General features: G+C 38.2%; 1 protein-coding gene across 1 annotated transcript in view; it reads right to left on the bottom strand.

Moving 5' to 3' along the window:
• Positions 1 to 17,558, bottom strand: part of NTNG1 (netrin G1) — a 150,158-nt gene that overhangs the window by 55,307 nt on the left and 77,293 nt on the right. Inside the window, exon 3 of the mRNA XM_010006670.1 lies at positions 5,960 to 6,132. Within this exon, the coding sequence (XP_010004972.1) occupies positions 5,960 to 6,132 (173 nt within the window). The remainder of the gene's footprint in view (positions 1 to 5,959; positions 6,133 to 17,558) is intronic.

Below are 17,558 nucleotides of genomic sequence, written 5' to 3'. Positions count from 1 at the left end.
TTCCTGCTGCTGTTAATTTTGCAGTTGTTTGGTGTTTAAAAAATGAAATTTTTTAAATTCCCCAAAAAAGAACGGCTTAGATGAAGTTTATCCTCCACCCTTGGTCTCCCCAGCAATATCACTGCAAATAATTGGGACAGGTAAGATGTTTAGTTATTGATTTATTGGATAGTACATTTTAAAATTTGAAACGTTTCTCATGAGTGACTCCAAACCAGTTTGGAAAATTGTCTAGCAAAGGCCTAGTGAGATCAAATGATTTTTTCAAATAATCAGAACTGATAGAATATTAGATGTTGGAAACTTCCAAAAGCCCGAAACCTAGACCATTTCTAGAGTTTTGAGCATTTAGACGCTTTGCCTTTCCATACTGCTGCTTAAGGACTAGAACCCTCTTTCATTGCTCCTCTTCATTTTATATAGCAAAACAAAGTTGTTTGAAACCAGTGATGGATGGAAGCAATTCATTTCCCGGCAACAGATGCCACCATAAACAGCACAAACAACCAACTCAGCAGGGTCACGCAACAGCAGATTGCTGAAAAATGATGTTTTGTTGGCCATTGCACTGGATACCTAGTTGGAGGGAAGTTAGTTTATAATTTGCAGGTTTTCCTGACACTTCCATCTTCCTGAATGCTCTTGATATTCTACAATTCTGTCCCCACCACCAAATTTCCCAGTCTGACACAACTTTTGTGTGACGTCTTCTTGTGCCTTTACATCTTCTGAAAGCTTCACGAGCCAAAATTAATACATAATATAAAGTGGGAGCAATTAAGAAGTTTTGTTGTTTAGTAACTTATTATTGCATTCCTATCTGCCTTTTTCCTTGATGAAACATTATCAGAATCAACAAAGAGCAACATTTTGCCTCTTGAGCAGGAGTGCCCCATTCCTTCAAATTGACATAATGAGGTTTTACCTCCTCTACCTCAGTGATGAAACTAGACACTGGAAAGTTCCTTCCAGTTCTTTTGGAGAATGTGGCCCTTAGAAAGTTGGACACTATCTGTGCTTTGACAGGAAAAGCAGGAGGCGTGATCTTTTCAGTTACAAGGTTACATGCTACATAGATTCCTTTAAAACTGCTATCACACAACTTCTTGGCCAATTTTGTTTACCCCTGTCCTTCAAGATGGCTCTGAGTCAGCCGTGGAGAAAACTACAAACACAAATGAGGTTAATCAGTGCAATACTTTAATTGCCATATTTTTTTGCCAGAAACTTTTTCTGTGGCAGTTGTGTGGCAGTGATGCCTGATAAGTCTTCCCATTCAGGGAGGATTAAAGCCATGCTGTTGAGACAAAGGCTTTGCTATCAGAGGGGGACCCACTGCAGGAGAAATTCAGTAAACTGAAAGTGAGTATCTGCCTCACTGTTCAGCAAAAAGAACCACCAGTGTTCCCTGTGTTCTGCTCAATCCTTTGTTTCATGTTGAACTGTGAATTAGGAAAGTCATGTAACAGCTGGGAGGTGGTTTTCACCCAGTGCCAAGCATTGTTGGTTCAAGTTATTGGTTGTGAAGGGATTGACAAAAAATGAGCAGTCTTTGATGGATGGGAGCCCAGCACAGTTGTACACAGCTCTGGCTGATGGAGCAAAGAACGTAAGTGCCAAAGATGATCTAAGCAACAGGAGGAAGAAAAGGGCTAATGCCATCAGACACACGACTGCTGAGGAAAAAAGCTAGCTTGTAATACCAAGTACAAAGAAATTCAATAAGTTCACTTTGAGTGTCAAAATATATTGCAGAACAAACTATCTACAGAATGTGGCAGCACAAGGGAATAAATATAATCACAAAATAGTCAATAAGATAGAGTGAAAATATAAAATAAACGTTATGCAGGAGACAAGCGTGGAAATATTGTTAGCGCCAGTGAACAGCAGAGTGCTCAGTGTCTTTCACAAGTAGAGCATGGAAAAAACACTGTGTTGTCCTGAAAAACTCGTGTTGACTTCAAATGAGAAGGATAGAGAAAACAGCTTTATACCCAGGTTTAGGCTATGACTGCAGAATAATCTACAATGGCCCTGTATTGCATGAGCTGTAGTCTGAAAACCTAAAATGCAGGGGGGGAAAAAAAAAAAGCAGAAGCAGAACTGGAAAAAACAGAAGTTCCAGTTGGGAAAAATCTGGAAACGGCTATTACAGTTCTTGTTAAATCTAAGCAAATTTCCCAAATTTAGAAAATTTCAAGAAAAAAGGATCTCTTCATTTTGTTAAAAAAAAACCAACTGCTAGTGTGTTTCATTTATACAATTGTTTTTAGCTACATCTTCTTCAAGCACAATCATAAAATACCCTTCAGATGCATTTAAAGTTTAAAATATTTTGGTCTTGGAAAAGGTAAAACATTGAAAAATTGGACGAAAGAGTAGCTAAGGGACACTGTATTACTGGATTATACCAAGTGTCCTCAGGGAATTAAGTTTAGGGTCAAACAATATAAGTTGATTCTAACCTTGTGTTCCAGCAACTGTTTATGGAATTCACACCTGAGAAAGAAGAGCATAATGCCAGGGCTAGAATAGAGACCACACGATGGAGATGGTGACATAAACACAACAGGGTAAGCAAAATTACTTTGGCTGTGCAAAGAGTTTAGACAGTAATGCAAAATTTAATATGCTCCAACACATGCAGCATTACATCAGGAAGTGACAAAAGAAATGAAGCTTTTATGTACCATAAATTATTGCTGCTTGTAGCAAGTGATCAAAGAACCCACAAGAAGAAAAGCTGTTTTGAGTAGTACATAGGACCTGATTCAAAAAGTAGTTACCAGAGAACCACTTCTTAACTGAAAGTCAACATACTTATTGAGAAGGAAAAGGATAAGAAAAATCCACTGCAGTAATATTAACTTCCAGAGAGTGAGCAGATTAAGAAATGAAGAAGTTAGTTAAAAGAAAAATAAAGAGCTAAAATGATTTAATGCAAACAGCTTGGAAGCAGGCTAAAATGTATGAGAGACTCAACACAACCCACCTTTTTTAAAAAAAAACAAACCTATAAAACTGTACTATCTTATGAACAAAAAAACCCCTTTCAACACCCAACCAAATGAAGATGATTTTGGAAAGGCATGCTTCAAAAATATGTCATCTCAATGGAGAAAGGTGGGGAAAAAAGGCATATAATCTGTCAAGTTAAATATAAAGTACAGTACTTTAAGAATAAAATTGCTATAGACATAAAACTAAATAATTATTTTTTGTTAAAATAACCACAGTAGAAGAAGGAGGCCTCCCAGTGAGCTGATTGGGTAGACAGATAATCAAGGTATAAAAGTATTGAATACTAAATTACTTGTTTTCACTGGTGTTCACAGCAAAGATTAGAGAGATTCTCACAATCTGAGGAAGTCTCTCAATGTCTGTCATCACCTGAAGGTGCTTTAGAAGATGTAAATAATATTGAACACTAAGAACTGCTGTAAGGTTATGTTCACCCAAAAAGTGTTTTAAAGGAACTCAAATATGACATTTCTGAACTACCGTAACATATAACCTGTCACTTATGTCAGCCTTGATACCAGCAGAAATGTAACTGTGGCACAGACTTTAAAAAGGTCTCAAGGGCTGATCCCTGTAATAACAAAATATAAAGCAGACATATTTTTGTGCCACTGTAAAAGATTCATATTGCTCTCATGTCTAGAATATCAAGTGTAGTTTTAGCCTCACCAAATAAGAAAATGTCACCATAGAACTAGAGGGTAGCAAGAAAGCACAGATGACCAGAGATGTGGTATGGTTTAGTGGTATGTGGTATAAGATTAAAGCAATCAAGATTTGTCATTTAGTAGAAAATAGGTTGGAGTGGTTTTTTCAAGACTCTATAATCATAAATGGTACATGGATGTAAACAGGGATGCATTATTCTGTTTCTTCCTGTCTAAGGAGGTAGAGGCAGAACTGTATAAAAACATTTAAAGCAAAGAAAAGGAAATACCTTTCAATCACTGTGCCATTAAAATGTGAAATGTATTGCTGTAAGATGTCACCAAGATCAAGTTTATGGCAGCTGGGTCTCTCCACTCAGCAGCTAGCAACCACTGTGGGCATGATGAAGGGTCCAGCTCAGAAAGCCAGTTTATTGCTGGCAACTGGGAAGGCAAAGAAGAAATCCTTCATACTTCTTCCCGTTTGTCATTAATTCCTCCTGCTGATTACTGCTGAAGTCAGGATTTGAGGGTAAGTGGAGCAGCTGTCAGCCCAAACAAGGTTTTCATTATGCTTATCATAATAATAATGAATAGAAAAGACTGACTAGTACTTGCAAAACATTTTGATTTTTGATGAAACTGTGTATTCAATAATGTTTAACATTGTTTTAACAAGCTTCAGGCATCCTTTTGGTGGCTCTGATTCTATTGTTCCTTCTGTGCTCAACTGATGGGCAACTGATGATGTAGCTGACACACCAAGCTGCATTCAGAAAGATCCCGTTTTCACATTCGGATGGATCTTGTCACTAGTTTAAATGACTGCTGAGGTAGCAGCTGCATTTTAAGTATATATATTTATATATAATATAAATATATAAATGTGTATATTTATGCATACCTATGCGTGTGTGTGTGTATGTATATAAAATATATAAATAAAACCAACCTGGTATATATCACCAGTTTTTCCAAACATATTTTTAAAGTAATCATTCTGTGAGCCACACTCACTTTCTATGCCATATGTAAAAAAGAATACTTTACAAAATGTTTTTCTCCTGCCTTTTGGAAGTTCATTTTTTTTTCATCTCAGTAAGAATTTTATCATAATTTCATGCCCTCACACTTCACGGTTTGTTACTTGCTCTAATACTCTCACGTTTAACTTGATAAGGTCCTGCTTCCTATGATACTAATTTTTGAGTTTTGATTCTCTACAACTGCTGCTTTGAAGTCTTAGATAACATTCTAAGCATTGCACACTGCTCCTGGTTTTAAACTTTTCATTTGACTGCAGTACATAGCTCGTTTCTCTCAAAGAGCTTTTTAGTAAATGGTTATATTCTAATACTCTAAGACAAATGCCTTGCTTTTAATCAGGGCAAAGATGTGGACTCTTTTCTTAAAAGAAGCTAGTAACTCTGTCAAAAGTTTTGGTGATTTATCCTCATCTTCAATCCTTTCTTCAAAGGAATTTAAGTCTATTAAGTCTGTTCAGGAGGATTCTGAATCATTATGTATTTTATACATGAAAGGAAGAATTAATGTTCATACTTGTTTTCATGCCCTCTCTTTCAGCACCATGTTCTTTTTGACCCAGTCCCGTTGAGGACCAGGAAATGCAGCTGGTCAATAACTTCCTTTGAATAATATGAAAATGTGCTGGAATAGTGTATACGAGTGGTCTTGAATGGCTATCAGCTGGAAACAAGCAGATAAAAAACGCTGGGTTTGCCCTCGATCTCCCACTTCAGCACCTTCCATGATCTAAAAGAGTGGACATGAATCTGGACTGCAGGTCGACATCAGGTAAAAACTTCCTTTACCAACCTTTAGATATTTAGTTATTAATTGGAAGAATTTTCTCTGAGATTTTAAAACTTTAAATGCACAAAAAATGAGCAAAGGCCTCATCTTCCATGTTGACCTGAGGTTTTTTTGAATCTCGAGGCAATTAGGATGGAGATCTGAGGGTGCCATAGCTAGAACAGTATTGCAGATGTTCCTCATGTGTGCTTTTTCTCATTACTTAGCCTTTTCTGTGTAGTGTCCAGGGGTTTGTCTATGGACCCAAACGTGTGGTTCTCGTGCAAGTTATTTACAATCATGTAAGAGCACAGATTATGTTTACTTACAATTAACACAATTTGACACTTTTCCAAATTATATGCACTGGGTCATAAAGAAATTACAAACTTTTGCCAGCATTAATCTTCCTTCAGAGTCAAGATACAGGACAGAATTCTAATAATGAAATATCCTTATTATACAGAACAACTTACAGATATTGGCAGTGCCCTTAGGTATAGGCAGATAAGAACCAGGGCTCCATGGTCGGCCCTGGTAATTCTTCTTGCATTTTCCACAGTCTGGGCCAGTTGTGTTATGCTCACATTCACAAAGTAGTCTTTTGTTTTCTTCTTTACAGCCAGTAGCATGAAGGTTGCATTTACACCTATTTTTAAAAGGAAAGAAAAAAAAAGAGTGGGATATTACTTAGAGGTGATTTTCAGTTCAGATTCAATCTTAGTTAAGCATGTCCTATGGTACCCACTCTGTTTCTGTGCTGTGCCTGTATTAGTGTTTTAACATGCTTTACAAGACATCACTCAAATAGCATGTTGTAATATCTTCAGCTTGCACAGGCCTAAAAACACCAAGATTCCAAAAGGCTGAATCTTTTCTTGTTTCCACTAATGCAACTCCACTGGGATCGACTAAATTATTCATAGTTTTCACTACAGATGGGTTTATAATCTTGGAAAAATTCAGGAGTTACTACTCCCAGGAACAAAACAAGTCCTCTGCTTATGTCCTTTGAGAATCTGGCCCAAATTAAGATCCAAATTAGGCCTGGGTGGTTTGTGAAAACAGATTTCAATTAAATATCCTCTGCAGTGCCACACTTGGGTAGAAGGGAAGCTCACAGACCAAAATATACAAACCACATATTTGTATGTATAGTTTTATACATGCATACGCAAACAATTCCCATAAATTCTCACGCACATTGATTTCCTTTTATTTCCCACATTCCTTAACTCCACTGCAATCACCTCTTCATAAGTTGCCTCTTCCTTGTCCTTATTTCCCAAGCAAGGGAATATGGACAGAACGGAATAGCTCTGCTGCCCATTCTGGTGTCCAGTTTTTTAATTTCTTTGGGCAAGACTGCTGCAGAGGAAGTGCTTCTCAGCCCAGTGTGGTGGCATCAGGCCATGGTAGCTGTTCTGCGGTCCATGCAGTACATGGGCAGGGTTCTGCAGAATGAATCTTCTGTGATTTTAGCCACGAAGCTCCCACAGACAAAGGACAACAACGGATTTTGGAGGTCTATATTTCTACCCAATACAGGCAGTTTTCCCACAAAACCAGGAAAACAAATTTTCTTGTGGAAGTACTTGGCGATTTTCTGTCAAATTTTAAAATTCTATTATCTGAGACTTAAAACAATCAGCCCTCACACAGGCATGCAGAACAAACACGCACAGAACAGGAAATGTAGGAAGACATCTCAGCCACTTCCTAAAGCATTTCCTAAGCAATTCCTAAACTGCTACATGGGTCTTCCTGCCCTAAACCAGCAGAGTAATTACAGATTCATTCAGTCAATGCCTCTCTGAACATTAACTTATTTGGATGTTTTATAAGCATTTTGAAAATCCTTCCTCGCAAAAGGCTGCATCCTGCCTTAAAAGAAAATTCCAAATAATATCATGTTCAAGGGGAGAACAAACTTTCTACTCCCCTCTATTAAATAGAAACCCAAACAAACCACCTCCCGAAAAAAAAACCCCAACAAACTAAAACCGAACAGCAATAGGGAGAGAGGTGTAGCCTTCTAGGAGTATGATTTAATGTGAATGCAACAAAAAAAAATTGATCACTGAAAAAAATAAAAGACTGGTCTAAAACCTCTGTGGGCAGAGAATAGATTGTCAAAACGTAAAAACCTAAAACAACTGAGCAGAAAAAGGAGCTGATAATGCTGAATAATCCCGAAAATCCTAAGTTGCCCATAAACTTAGCTGTGTATAATTTCCAAGTATAAGAAAGTAAGGAACAAAAGTGACCATTGTGGTTTTCTACAAGACTAACTCAAGATCAAAGATCAAGGTAAAAAAAATAGATTTCTATTAAAAATGTCAAATGCAGGGTTAATGAGAGCTAGTTAAAAGTGGGCGCAAAAAGAAATGTTTTTAAAAACCGCACTAACTAAACCACAAAATGTCAGCAAATGTGTGGCAAAAAGCTACCTTTGCCTTCTTAGTGTATAGACAATATAAAAGTTTGGTTTATGATCGTTAGCATTATGCAAATATAAACAAATAATTAGATTATTGAAAACTGAAGAGATTAAGCTGGAATTCTTGTGGGTGTCAGCAGCCACATAGGGAATAAAAGAACAGAAGGATAAGCAGAAAAAAAGACAATCAGAGGATTGAACCACAGAGGCTCTGATTCTTCTCTCAGTCGTACCAATTTTATGCAGAGGTCACTTCCCAGATCTCAGAGAGATTGATCATGATTTCCTCAGCAAATCAAGGATGTAGCTGAATACTGATTGTGTATAAAATGCAGACAGTGTTTCAGCAGGCAAATGAAAGAGAACAAAAAGCATCTGTGGAAAGCAAACTGAAAATAAGTTGGAGGGTACTGACTGTGTCTGGGGAAAAACCAGGCAATACTAAATTCTGTACTGTATGTGGAAAGACTTTTTTACTGAAAGAGAAAAACCATATTTTGTATACTTCTGCTTGTTTAAGGAAGGCTACACTAGGTATTGGGCAATCTGTCCCAGGGACCTCATCAAAGTGTACATATGGACAATCTCAAAGACTCCAGCAAAGAAAAGAAATGCCGGCTGTGCTTGAGGGGCAGACTTCTCTGGATGAATGAAAGAGGTAAATGTACAAAGCAGGGCTGAGAGACGGCTAAAGTATAATAAAAAGCTGCTTCTATTTGCAGGATAAACAGTAACACAAATTGAAACATTTAAGGTTACAGAAATAAGACAATTCAGGTACCACCCAGACCAACCATGACAGAATTGCTCCTGCGATGAGATGTACTGGATAACAAAGAGCTGGACCTTAGACACTCGAAGCAACCGTGAATCAGCGGAGCACCACTGATCTGGTAGCTGACTCAGGTTCCTATCAGATCACTCTCAAGATGTGGACATCATATCCCTATGGAAGACTGCCCCAGTTCAGAGTCCTTCATGTGTCTTGTCTCTTTTTTTAAGGATGAGTACCTTTCTTTTCTGCTCCAGAGGTAAGGAAATATTTTGTTACCTTATGTGAATATCCATTATGATAAATTATTACTGAAAATCCTAGGTACCATTTATAAGTTCTTTAAACACTTGCTTTGAAGGGCTATTCTTAGCTGTTACTGCTTTAAATCTGAGATAGTAACAAAAAGGGTTAATTAGTTTTACATACAAAGCATATTAAACACAAAATTTCATATAGGCCTTGTAGATTCTTCCATTAGAAGTACGTGGTCACTTTGGCTGTATGTGTCAAAATGGAGGAGTTCTGAAAACCTAAAATATTGCTACAACATCCTGTGCACTGAATTCCAGGTGACAACATTTCATGCATATATAGTTTCTTGAAATCCAAAAGAAAAATTCTATTTACTTCACAAGGCATTACATACACGTGCCCAGAAATGCAATTATTGGGTAGCAGTAAGTGGGTAGCAGCTGCTTGGCATGTCAAGAGGGTTTGCATGTGTAGTGAGAAGGGATGTCTGAGGGAGCTGTAACAAGTAACACAGGCTTGACAATATGGGTTAAAGTATAGCAAATAGAAGAGGATGTATGCTGCAGCCTTTGTACTGCGCTGGCAAACAGCCTAAGGGCAAAATCCCATGTAAGGATAAAGCAAATGTTAAGGGCAAAGGGCAGGTCTGTGATACAGTGTATGCTCACCATAAATGGTATTGCTGAGGTCTAATGCTTTGTACATCTTTACAAAGAATGTCTCAAGTCCATGATTATAAATATTAAATATTAGTAACTCTATGTGCAATTTTTGTTGATACTTGTGGGAGCAGCTCTGTCAGTGCTGAGCTCGTAAAGTGAACCCCATGTCCCCACATCACTGGTCTGCATTTGGAAACTTCCATCCTGATCTTTCCTCAACTCAGCTGATACCCATCTTTCCAGTTGAAATGGCGAGGACTTTTCTGGCTAAGCAGCCTGGTTACAGCACAGACAAGAAAACACTTCCTTCCAACATGCAAATTCAATTGTGAATCGCTGGAGATTGATATTGCTGTCCAATGCTATAAACTCTAATTGTGTGGGAGAACAAATTTGTTTTTCTGACCACTCATCTTTGACAGACTCATTATTTTGTCATAAAGCAATTGAAATTATATTTTTGGCAGACACATATGGTGCAGGATGCACTCTGCTGTGTAGAAGGAGCAGAGCTGTTCTAGTGGGAGCAGGAGCCCCAGGTGCACTGAGTTCCCCACAGACTCTATTTACATACAGACAATTGACATTAAAATGCTGTAAATATCACTAAGGTAATTGCTAATAGTGTGCTGATGCTCTTGCCTGTGAGTGCCAGCCACCAGACTGGGGTCACATGAGGGGATAATTTATATTGAAGAGACAATTCATGAGAAAGAAAGGCAAGAGAAGCTCTTTGATACATTTTTAACGATGAGCCATATGTTCTTCACTAAGACACATCTTTGGATCATTCTGGGTCATCACCAAAGTTTAGAAAATCAACTTAAAATGAGCTTCTAAGCCCTTTGCATGGGCTCTTCACTTTTATGTACCACAGGTCAGCTCTTTGCTCAAGCTGGAACTTGCACAGGAGTGGGCATGTTTGATCTTCACATTGGTGCCCATACAATGTGGTGCCCACACAACGTGAAATACCACCCTGCACAATTTTAATTAGGCATTTTGAAACACTGTTAGGAGTGTCAGAGTCTTAGCTCCTTAGTACTAGCAACCACTTCCAGCACCTTGTTGCAGTTGTCCTAAAGGGCTTGGCTGTGTTTAGCACAATATTAGACGTGCTGAGGCTGTCATCTCCATTATACCTCTCAAGCTTACTAATGACCTTAAGGCAGCTTCACCAGAAAGATTTAGTTTTCTGTTATAATGTAGACTAAGATTAAAATTCCATTTTGCAAACACATTTTAGGTGATACCTCAGCCATGAAGGAGGAAGAGAGGTAGGTTGAGAAAGTAAAAGTTAAAATAGAAATAGCTTAAAATATACTATGAAATGTTTGGGTTAAAACCAGCTTTGCATCTTAATTTTTGAGGTTTTACATCTATCTTATTTTTAATTTTTTTTTGACACCTTGAGACAAATTCATCATAATTTGAGAAACTGTATGTACAGGTAAGTGACATAAATCTTAAACCATTAAGTGTACAAGGTAAACACCATAAAATATTTAGATTTAAATCTTTCCAATAAGTAGAACATGTTTTCATAGAGCCTCACAGTCTCAGAAACATCACACGTCTGCTGAATATTATTATTCTTTATATCATAGGCTTTTTCCATGTGATATTAACAAAAAAAAGTATGCTGGTCCTTACCCTAATTTCCAAAGCTTAATAGATGTCTACGCAGCTTTACTATCTAAGAAGATTTTGATGAAAATAAGTATAAAGGACACTATTGTGAAGAAATAAAATTATTGCTGGCCAATTTATTTCTGCAAGGATGGAACAGACAGTGAGAACACACACATAAAAGAGGTAACAAGATAATTACTGAAATCTAGGCTACCAGTGCTCACTGCAGGGACTACCTGTCTGAAGAACTTCTAAGCTAAAAGGGGAAAAATATCTAAGGACAGCTGAAAATCAGAAAATGACATGGTTTGCTATCTGCAAGTAGGTCTGCTGAACAAATGTCCCAGCTCACGTCAAGTAGAAAAGTAAATTCTGCTTTTTATTCAGTATTTTTTGAGCCATATGAAAATTTCAAGTCTACATTTTCTGTATGGAATCCAAGTTCAAAAAAAGGCATGACAACTTTTTCTGAAAGTTATGAATAAGAGCCCTGTGGTCTGCTGGTAAAATGTACCCATTGTAGTCAGAGTAATGAAATGTGAGTTCTTTCTTCCATTTGCTTTTTTTTTCCTGGAAACGCATTTGGTCACCAGCCTTTTTCCCTGTCTCCTTCCCTGAATTTATCCAATACATCACAATCTCCTCTGTCCACCACCCCCCCCCCACCAAAGATTCCTTTGTGGAATGGGGTTACACCCGTAATTAAGTATAAAAAAATTTCAATAATAACAAATATAACTTTGTATAGGTAGATATATTATTTTTTCATTTGCAAAGCAAGGACTAATGTTGGATCAGGTTTTTAAGCTTCTTAAATCTGTAAGTAGCTTTGTGGCTAGAAAAGAAGTTTAACCTGCTCTCAGTAATCCTGCTGCACCTTAGTACCTTAGAATCCAGAGATTTACAGAAGCCTCTTCAACCTGATTCTTTACTGTTCAGTTTTTGCTGCTAAATTTGGGAGGAAATTGAATTAAATTCCTACAGACAGCATGGAAAATTGGGGAAAATAGCTTCTTATTCTCCCTCAGCTGAATAGAATATACCTAGTGGGAAATAGCACAATGCAGGGACAGAGAGCATGTTTTCTTTGCTTTCTCAGTGGCCTACTTCCAAGCCTTTTGGAGAGCTTGAAATTAAAAAAGAAAATAAAGTCCAAAAGGGTAACATAATTTCCGTCCCCACAGGACCAAGGACTCACAGAAAATGTGCAAGGTATGGACTGCCCACTGTTTGCTTTAAGTGAGCCTAACAATAAGAGCACACAAGCACTATATTTAAATATTAACATGTTTTTAAGATTGTGTCCACATGCTAGTAAACATTTTTATATATTCTGGTTTTTTAAATGGGAACTACTGTCAAGTTAAATGCTGGTCAATACAAACAAGAACTACAGGATCACTACTGATTGATCTCTCAATCTTTATCTGATTAGTACATAGTCTGGCAGAGGCATATACTGTCTTTCTGTTGAAGCCAAATGTTAGCAGGGCAGGTCTTTTTGGCCTCACCACTCTCATCTCTCTGTCCCTTTCAAACAAAGGGCCACAGACAACCTTACCTTGTCAAATTGTAAAAGTTTCTGAGATGAAGTAGTTTACTAGAGGACATCCTTCCAAACAGAGGCCAGTGAAAATGTTAACAGGCTAGATCAGCAACACTCAGAACTTAAATGTAGGAAGTAGGAAGCAGTAACCTATTAAACCTCTTACAAATGCCTCAGTATTTAAGCATTTGAAACTGGTCTGATTTCTTGGCTAGGTAAAAAAATGTTTCAGACCAGCAGATCTGAAAATTTTCAGAATTATTTCAGTCTCTTAGGTCCAAAGTCTCAAAACAATCCAGTGATGCTTATACCTAGTAGAACAGAATGGTTAATTCTGAGTCTGAGTTATTTCAGTTTACCACGAAAAAATACTTAGCCTTAATATTAAACACTTAAGACACACCTAGCCAAGTGGAATGGCCAAGTGCTTTTTCTATTTTTCATTTCACATTCTCTTAAGTGTTAAAGCTGAAATAAATCTGTCTGGAAATATAGCTGCTGTCGAGCATTTCCAGCCCCCCTCTCCTTTGCATTTTCTTCAGATACTAGTTTTCATGGAAATGTGTCAATAAAGAGAGTGGCTATAAAATCTGCTAGAGTTTGCCAGCAGCATGTTCTGTACATAATTTCACCCATGAACACAGTTTGCCAGATTCTTAGCTGATGTAAAATCCATCTGGCTCCACTAGAATCAATGGAATTATGTTAGTTCACACTGTCTGAAATGTGGCCTAATTGGTTTTCAGCTTTCATTCATATTATTCTAGGCTTGGTGGCTGTATTTTTAGATAATGGCAGATAATCTTTTTATCATTTTAAAGGACAAACCTGTGATCTTGAACAAGCATAGGATAAAAACTGGGTGTCAGTGGAAAATAAGGAGCCCAGAAGAGATGTGCTTTTAGGGACATGACTGCTGAGAAGGTAGGATGCTGGTATTTCATATTGTTCACATGCATCTGTTTTGCTCCAATCCTGAACCTCAGAAATAGGAAGCTTTTATTACCTACCTGAAGGATGCCAAAACCAGGGATAAACTCCAAGTACATCAGTGTTACAATTAGTCCCTTTCTTTCCTTCTATCCCACTAGAAATTTCCCTTCTTTCTCATTGGAATAATTTAGTCTCACCTACTAAGTTGCTGTACTTCGTGTAACAGTCCATCTGTTCAATACACTGATGGGACGGGAGAATGGGAAGCATGTGTATTGCAGTTGTACTACACAGTTTAGGTGTTCTGAGCTGTCATGATGTATTACATGCTTTAATTGGTTTCTTCTGAATGTCAAGAAAAACTAGGAGAAGGAAAAAACCTAAAATGTCTCCTCAGCTGGTTATGCTGCTATACATCAGAGAGAGAAAACTACTGGGACAAGAATGTAGCTGTCCCTTCACCAGCTGAAATAATGCAATCTGTTTGGCATTACCTTGTCATTCACTTTCTGATGGTGCACAAAAGTTCAGGAGGATGCTGGCTGAGATTTTGCTACTGCTCATTGCCATCAAGATATTAAGTAAGCAAAGCTGTTATTATTTTAATATTTTTTTGCTGCTGTCCAAAGTCTTGCTTACCAGCCTTAGTTTGCCATCCATCTATTGGGCAGTAAGTCAGTATCAGCAAGTCAATACCCACCAACAAGTACCCTCTAGACACACCTGCTATTTTAATCACTATAATACCACCAGGCAGAATTTAATCACTATATCACAGCAGTTGTAAAAGTGTGTATTGCAACCCGTTAGATTGTTAAGAATGTGACACACAAACCACAGATGAAAGGTGCAGCAATATATCACTGCAAAGTTCTGTAGCTTTCAAATTTAAAAAGGAAAGTTCAAAACTCTTTAGAAGTCACCATTTCTTCTCTTTTCTCCAGATAAAAATCTGAACATTAGATTTTAAATTCCTGGCATTGTCCTAACGTGCATCACCACTTTTAAGTTTATCGAGACACCAGTTTTTCTGGGTTTAGTTTAATTAATAAGTCTTACATCTGCTCAGCAGTGATCCAAAGAAAGCTGCTCCAAGATGCTAGTGATTACACCACACTTCACATCTTTATTTGTAAGTAGTATTTCACAGTATCAGCTGCCAGCTGGTACCCAAATTCTTTTTCCCAGCACAACACTGAAAAAGAATGATTTGTTGTTTGGGAGGTCTAAAGCTGTGGTCATTAAATTACCATCCAAGGAGACATGCTTACAATACCATTCAAAAATGTTCCTTGACTCTCTGCAATGGGAAAAATTATTTCCCATGTGGTGATAGCCCAAGTGAGCTGGTACAAATTTGTGTCCATGATTAATGCTGGACAGAACTGGCCAAAGCAAAAGTATCTCTGCTTTAAGCTTAAAGAAAGACTCAGGATGTTGCACCTATTTTGTTACAATAGGGAATAAAGTATTTTCTTGAGCCATTGTAACAGGAGTAGCATTTGGATACATGAGAAACAAGCAAGGTTAATTTTATACTGATTTCAGTAACTGTTTGAGGGCTATAATAGAGAAAAGCAGCATAAAAATATCCGTGGTGCGCGCACAATTCAACACCAGGGAAAGCAGTTCTGTGACGCGGTACATCTGCTGCTCTTTTCAAAACATTTCAAAGCATTTCTGTTTAATAGACCTCCTATGGGCTCATTTGAAGGCTCAAACATGCCCCTAGTAGTTAGTGCTGCAGGGATGGTATATACAGAAGAGCAGGTTTATGGGTTGTAACAGGTTGCCTCAGAGGGAGAGAAAATATGCCTTGTGCTGCTCTGAGTAATGCTCCTGGGAGGAGCCATCAATGTAAGCCCTAACTGGTGCAGCAGCACGCTGCTGCTGCTGCTGTCCCCATTGGGTGTCCCTTTGCCCTTAGCGAGGACCTGATCCCTTGCAGCTGCAGCAGCTGTGAGGGCAGCAGGATCTCGGCACACAGGCACCGAAGAAGAGGTGCAGAACAGCCCATGCCAGGTACGTGTACTCTGGGACACCAGGTTTCACTTGAAAAAGTGAGACCTCTCTAATAGCTTTAATGCAACAAATTGATCAGTCTTGTTTCTACTGCAGTCAGTAACAGGAAAGGCCTTTCTGTGGGGCCTGGTATCAGGATTCAGTGAGGAACCTTCTCCCCTGCTCATTCTCTGAGAGGTATCTGCTGTGACCAGCTCTGCTTTTAAGCCCTCATTAAATTTATGTCTGTAGGTGAGAGGATTTTAAACATCAAACAAAGCCCTGAGGAGACTTCCACCTTCCTTACAAACAAACACAGAGGCCAGGGAACATTTTGTTTCCAAAAAGAAAATTAGTCATAATTCAGAGAAAAGCAAATGCAAAGCAGAATCATTTACAGAGATGGTCTAACCCTGTCAGAGTAACATGTCAGCCTAGCTCATGATGGCTCCTACAAAACACCTGGCTGGGAAGGCTCCTGCAGTGGCTGGAGCCAGGGGGATATGCCAGGGAAGGGACAGAAGACAGTAGGAAAGCTTTGGGCAGTTGCTCAGAAGACCCCACTTGCCTTTCTCCGAAAACTGCCAGAAAGAATTCTCCAAAGAGAAAAGGAATATCAAACAAATCCTTGGGGGTTTTGTCTACCTATTTTAGCCACCTTTTGCTCCAGCTGTACCAACAACATGTACAACCAGTAATAAAACACACATAAAGAATAAAGACTGAGTTATCATTCCAGTTCAGTTTTGATGATAGTTACACACAACAGTCCCTGAAAAACCCAGGACTTTAGTGCTTTAAATGTACATGTACATCAAAATCAGATTTTCTTTCTTTTATTCATCCTCTTTTATGGGAGATGTGTGGGGGAAAGGTGAAGAACTGTTGATAAAAGCACATAATATAATATTCAGTATCACTATGAGATATTTAGGCACTGACTGGACATTTAGGAAAACCACAGGGATAAGTGAGGGTATAGCAGAAATGTAATTCACGTTGTTCTCTTTTGAGAATACTGAGAATCTAGACGTGAAAACTTCTGGTATGTAATTTAGTGGCCTGTTCTCTTAGTAGATATTTTTAAATTATGAACATGTAAAATATTTACTAATTGTGAATACAGTGCCTAGGCCAAAGGTAACACTTGATTCTGAGAAATAGCTTAATATTCCTCTTTTCAGGCTTATGCCTTGCTCTTCATCTGCAGAAAAGCCACTGCCCAAGACTCACCGATGCAACCACTCTCAGGGGCACCTTATCACACAGGTAAAGTGTCCTGGTTTTCCCTTTGTCTTTTTCTGTTCAATTCGTTATCACTGACTATTATCACTGATATTACTTCTAGGTGTCACCCAAGTTTAATCTTCTCTCTCCCTCTGCAGTGCTGCCATTGTTACCAGAGAGGGAAGCTTGCAGGTGCTGGCATCCCAGCTGTTGTTCTCTGCTGGGTCCTGGTGGTGCCTCTGTTTGATGCTTCTCAAAAAGGCTAAGGAGAAGAACACACTTACTCCAAGGGTAGGTTAATTGATTTCATTTTGAAAAATCACGTTGCTGAATTTGAACTTTAAGAGTAATCATAAGGCATGAAGCAGCTATAATCTTTCCTGGAGTGTGTTTCAAAGTATTAATGATTAAACTATCAAAGTTGAGGGTGCATAATGAACTGCTCAGAGCAATCAAAGCTGTCTAAATATTTCAAAAGTAGTTTTGTTCTGGTGTTTTCTTGAGTGTCATTACGGTTGATTTGCAAAATGCTTAGGCCTCATGGCTCCATCTCAGTGGGAGTTGGTGGGTTCTTATTAGCAAAACAAACACTCCACATCCACTTAAA

Source organism: Chaetura pelagica, unplaced genomic scaffold, assembly GCF_000747805.2.
Source record: "Chaetura pelagica isolate M959 unplaced genomic scaffold, ChaPel_1.0 scaffold69, whole genome shotgun sequence".
In the NCBI taxonomy this organism is placed as follows: Eukaryota; Metazoa; Chordata; class Aves; order Apodiformes; family Apodidae; genus Chaetura; species Chaetura pelagica.
The sequence above is the reverse complement of the archived record's forward strand: the minus strand, read 5'-3'. Positions and strand labels throughout refer to the sequence as shown.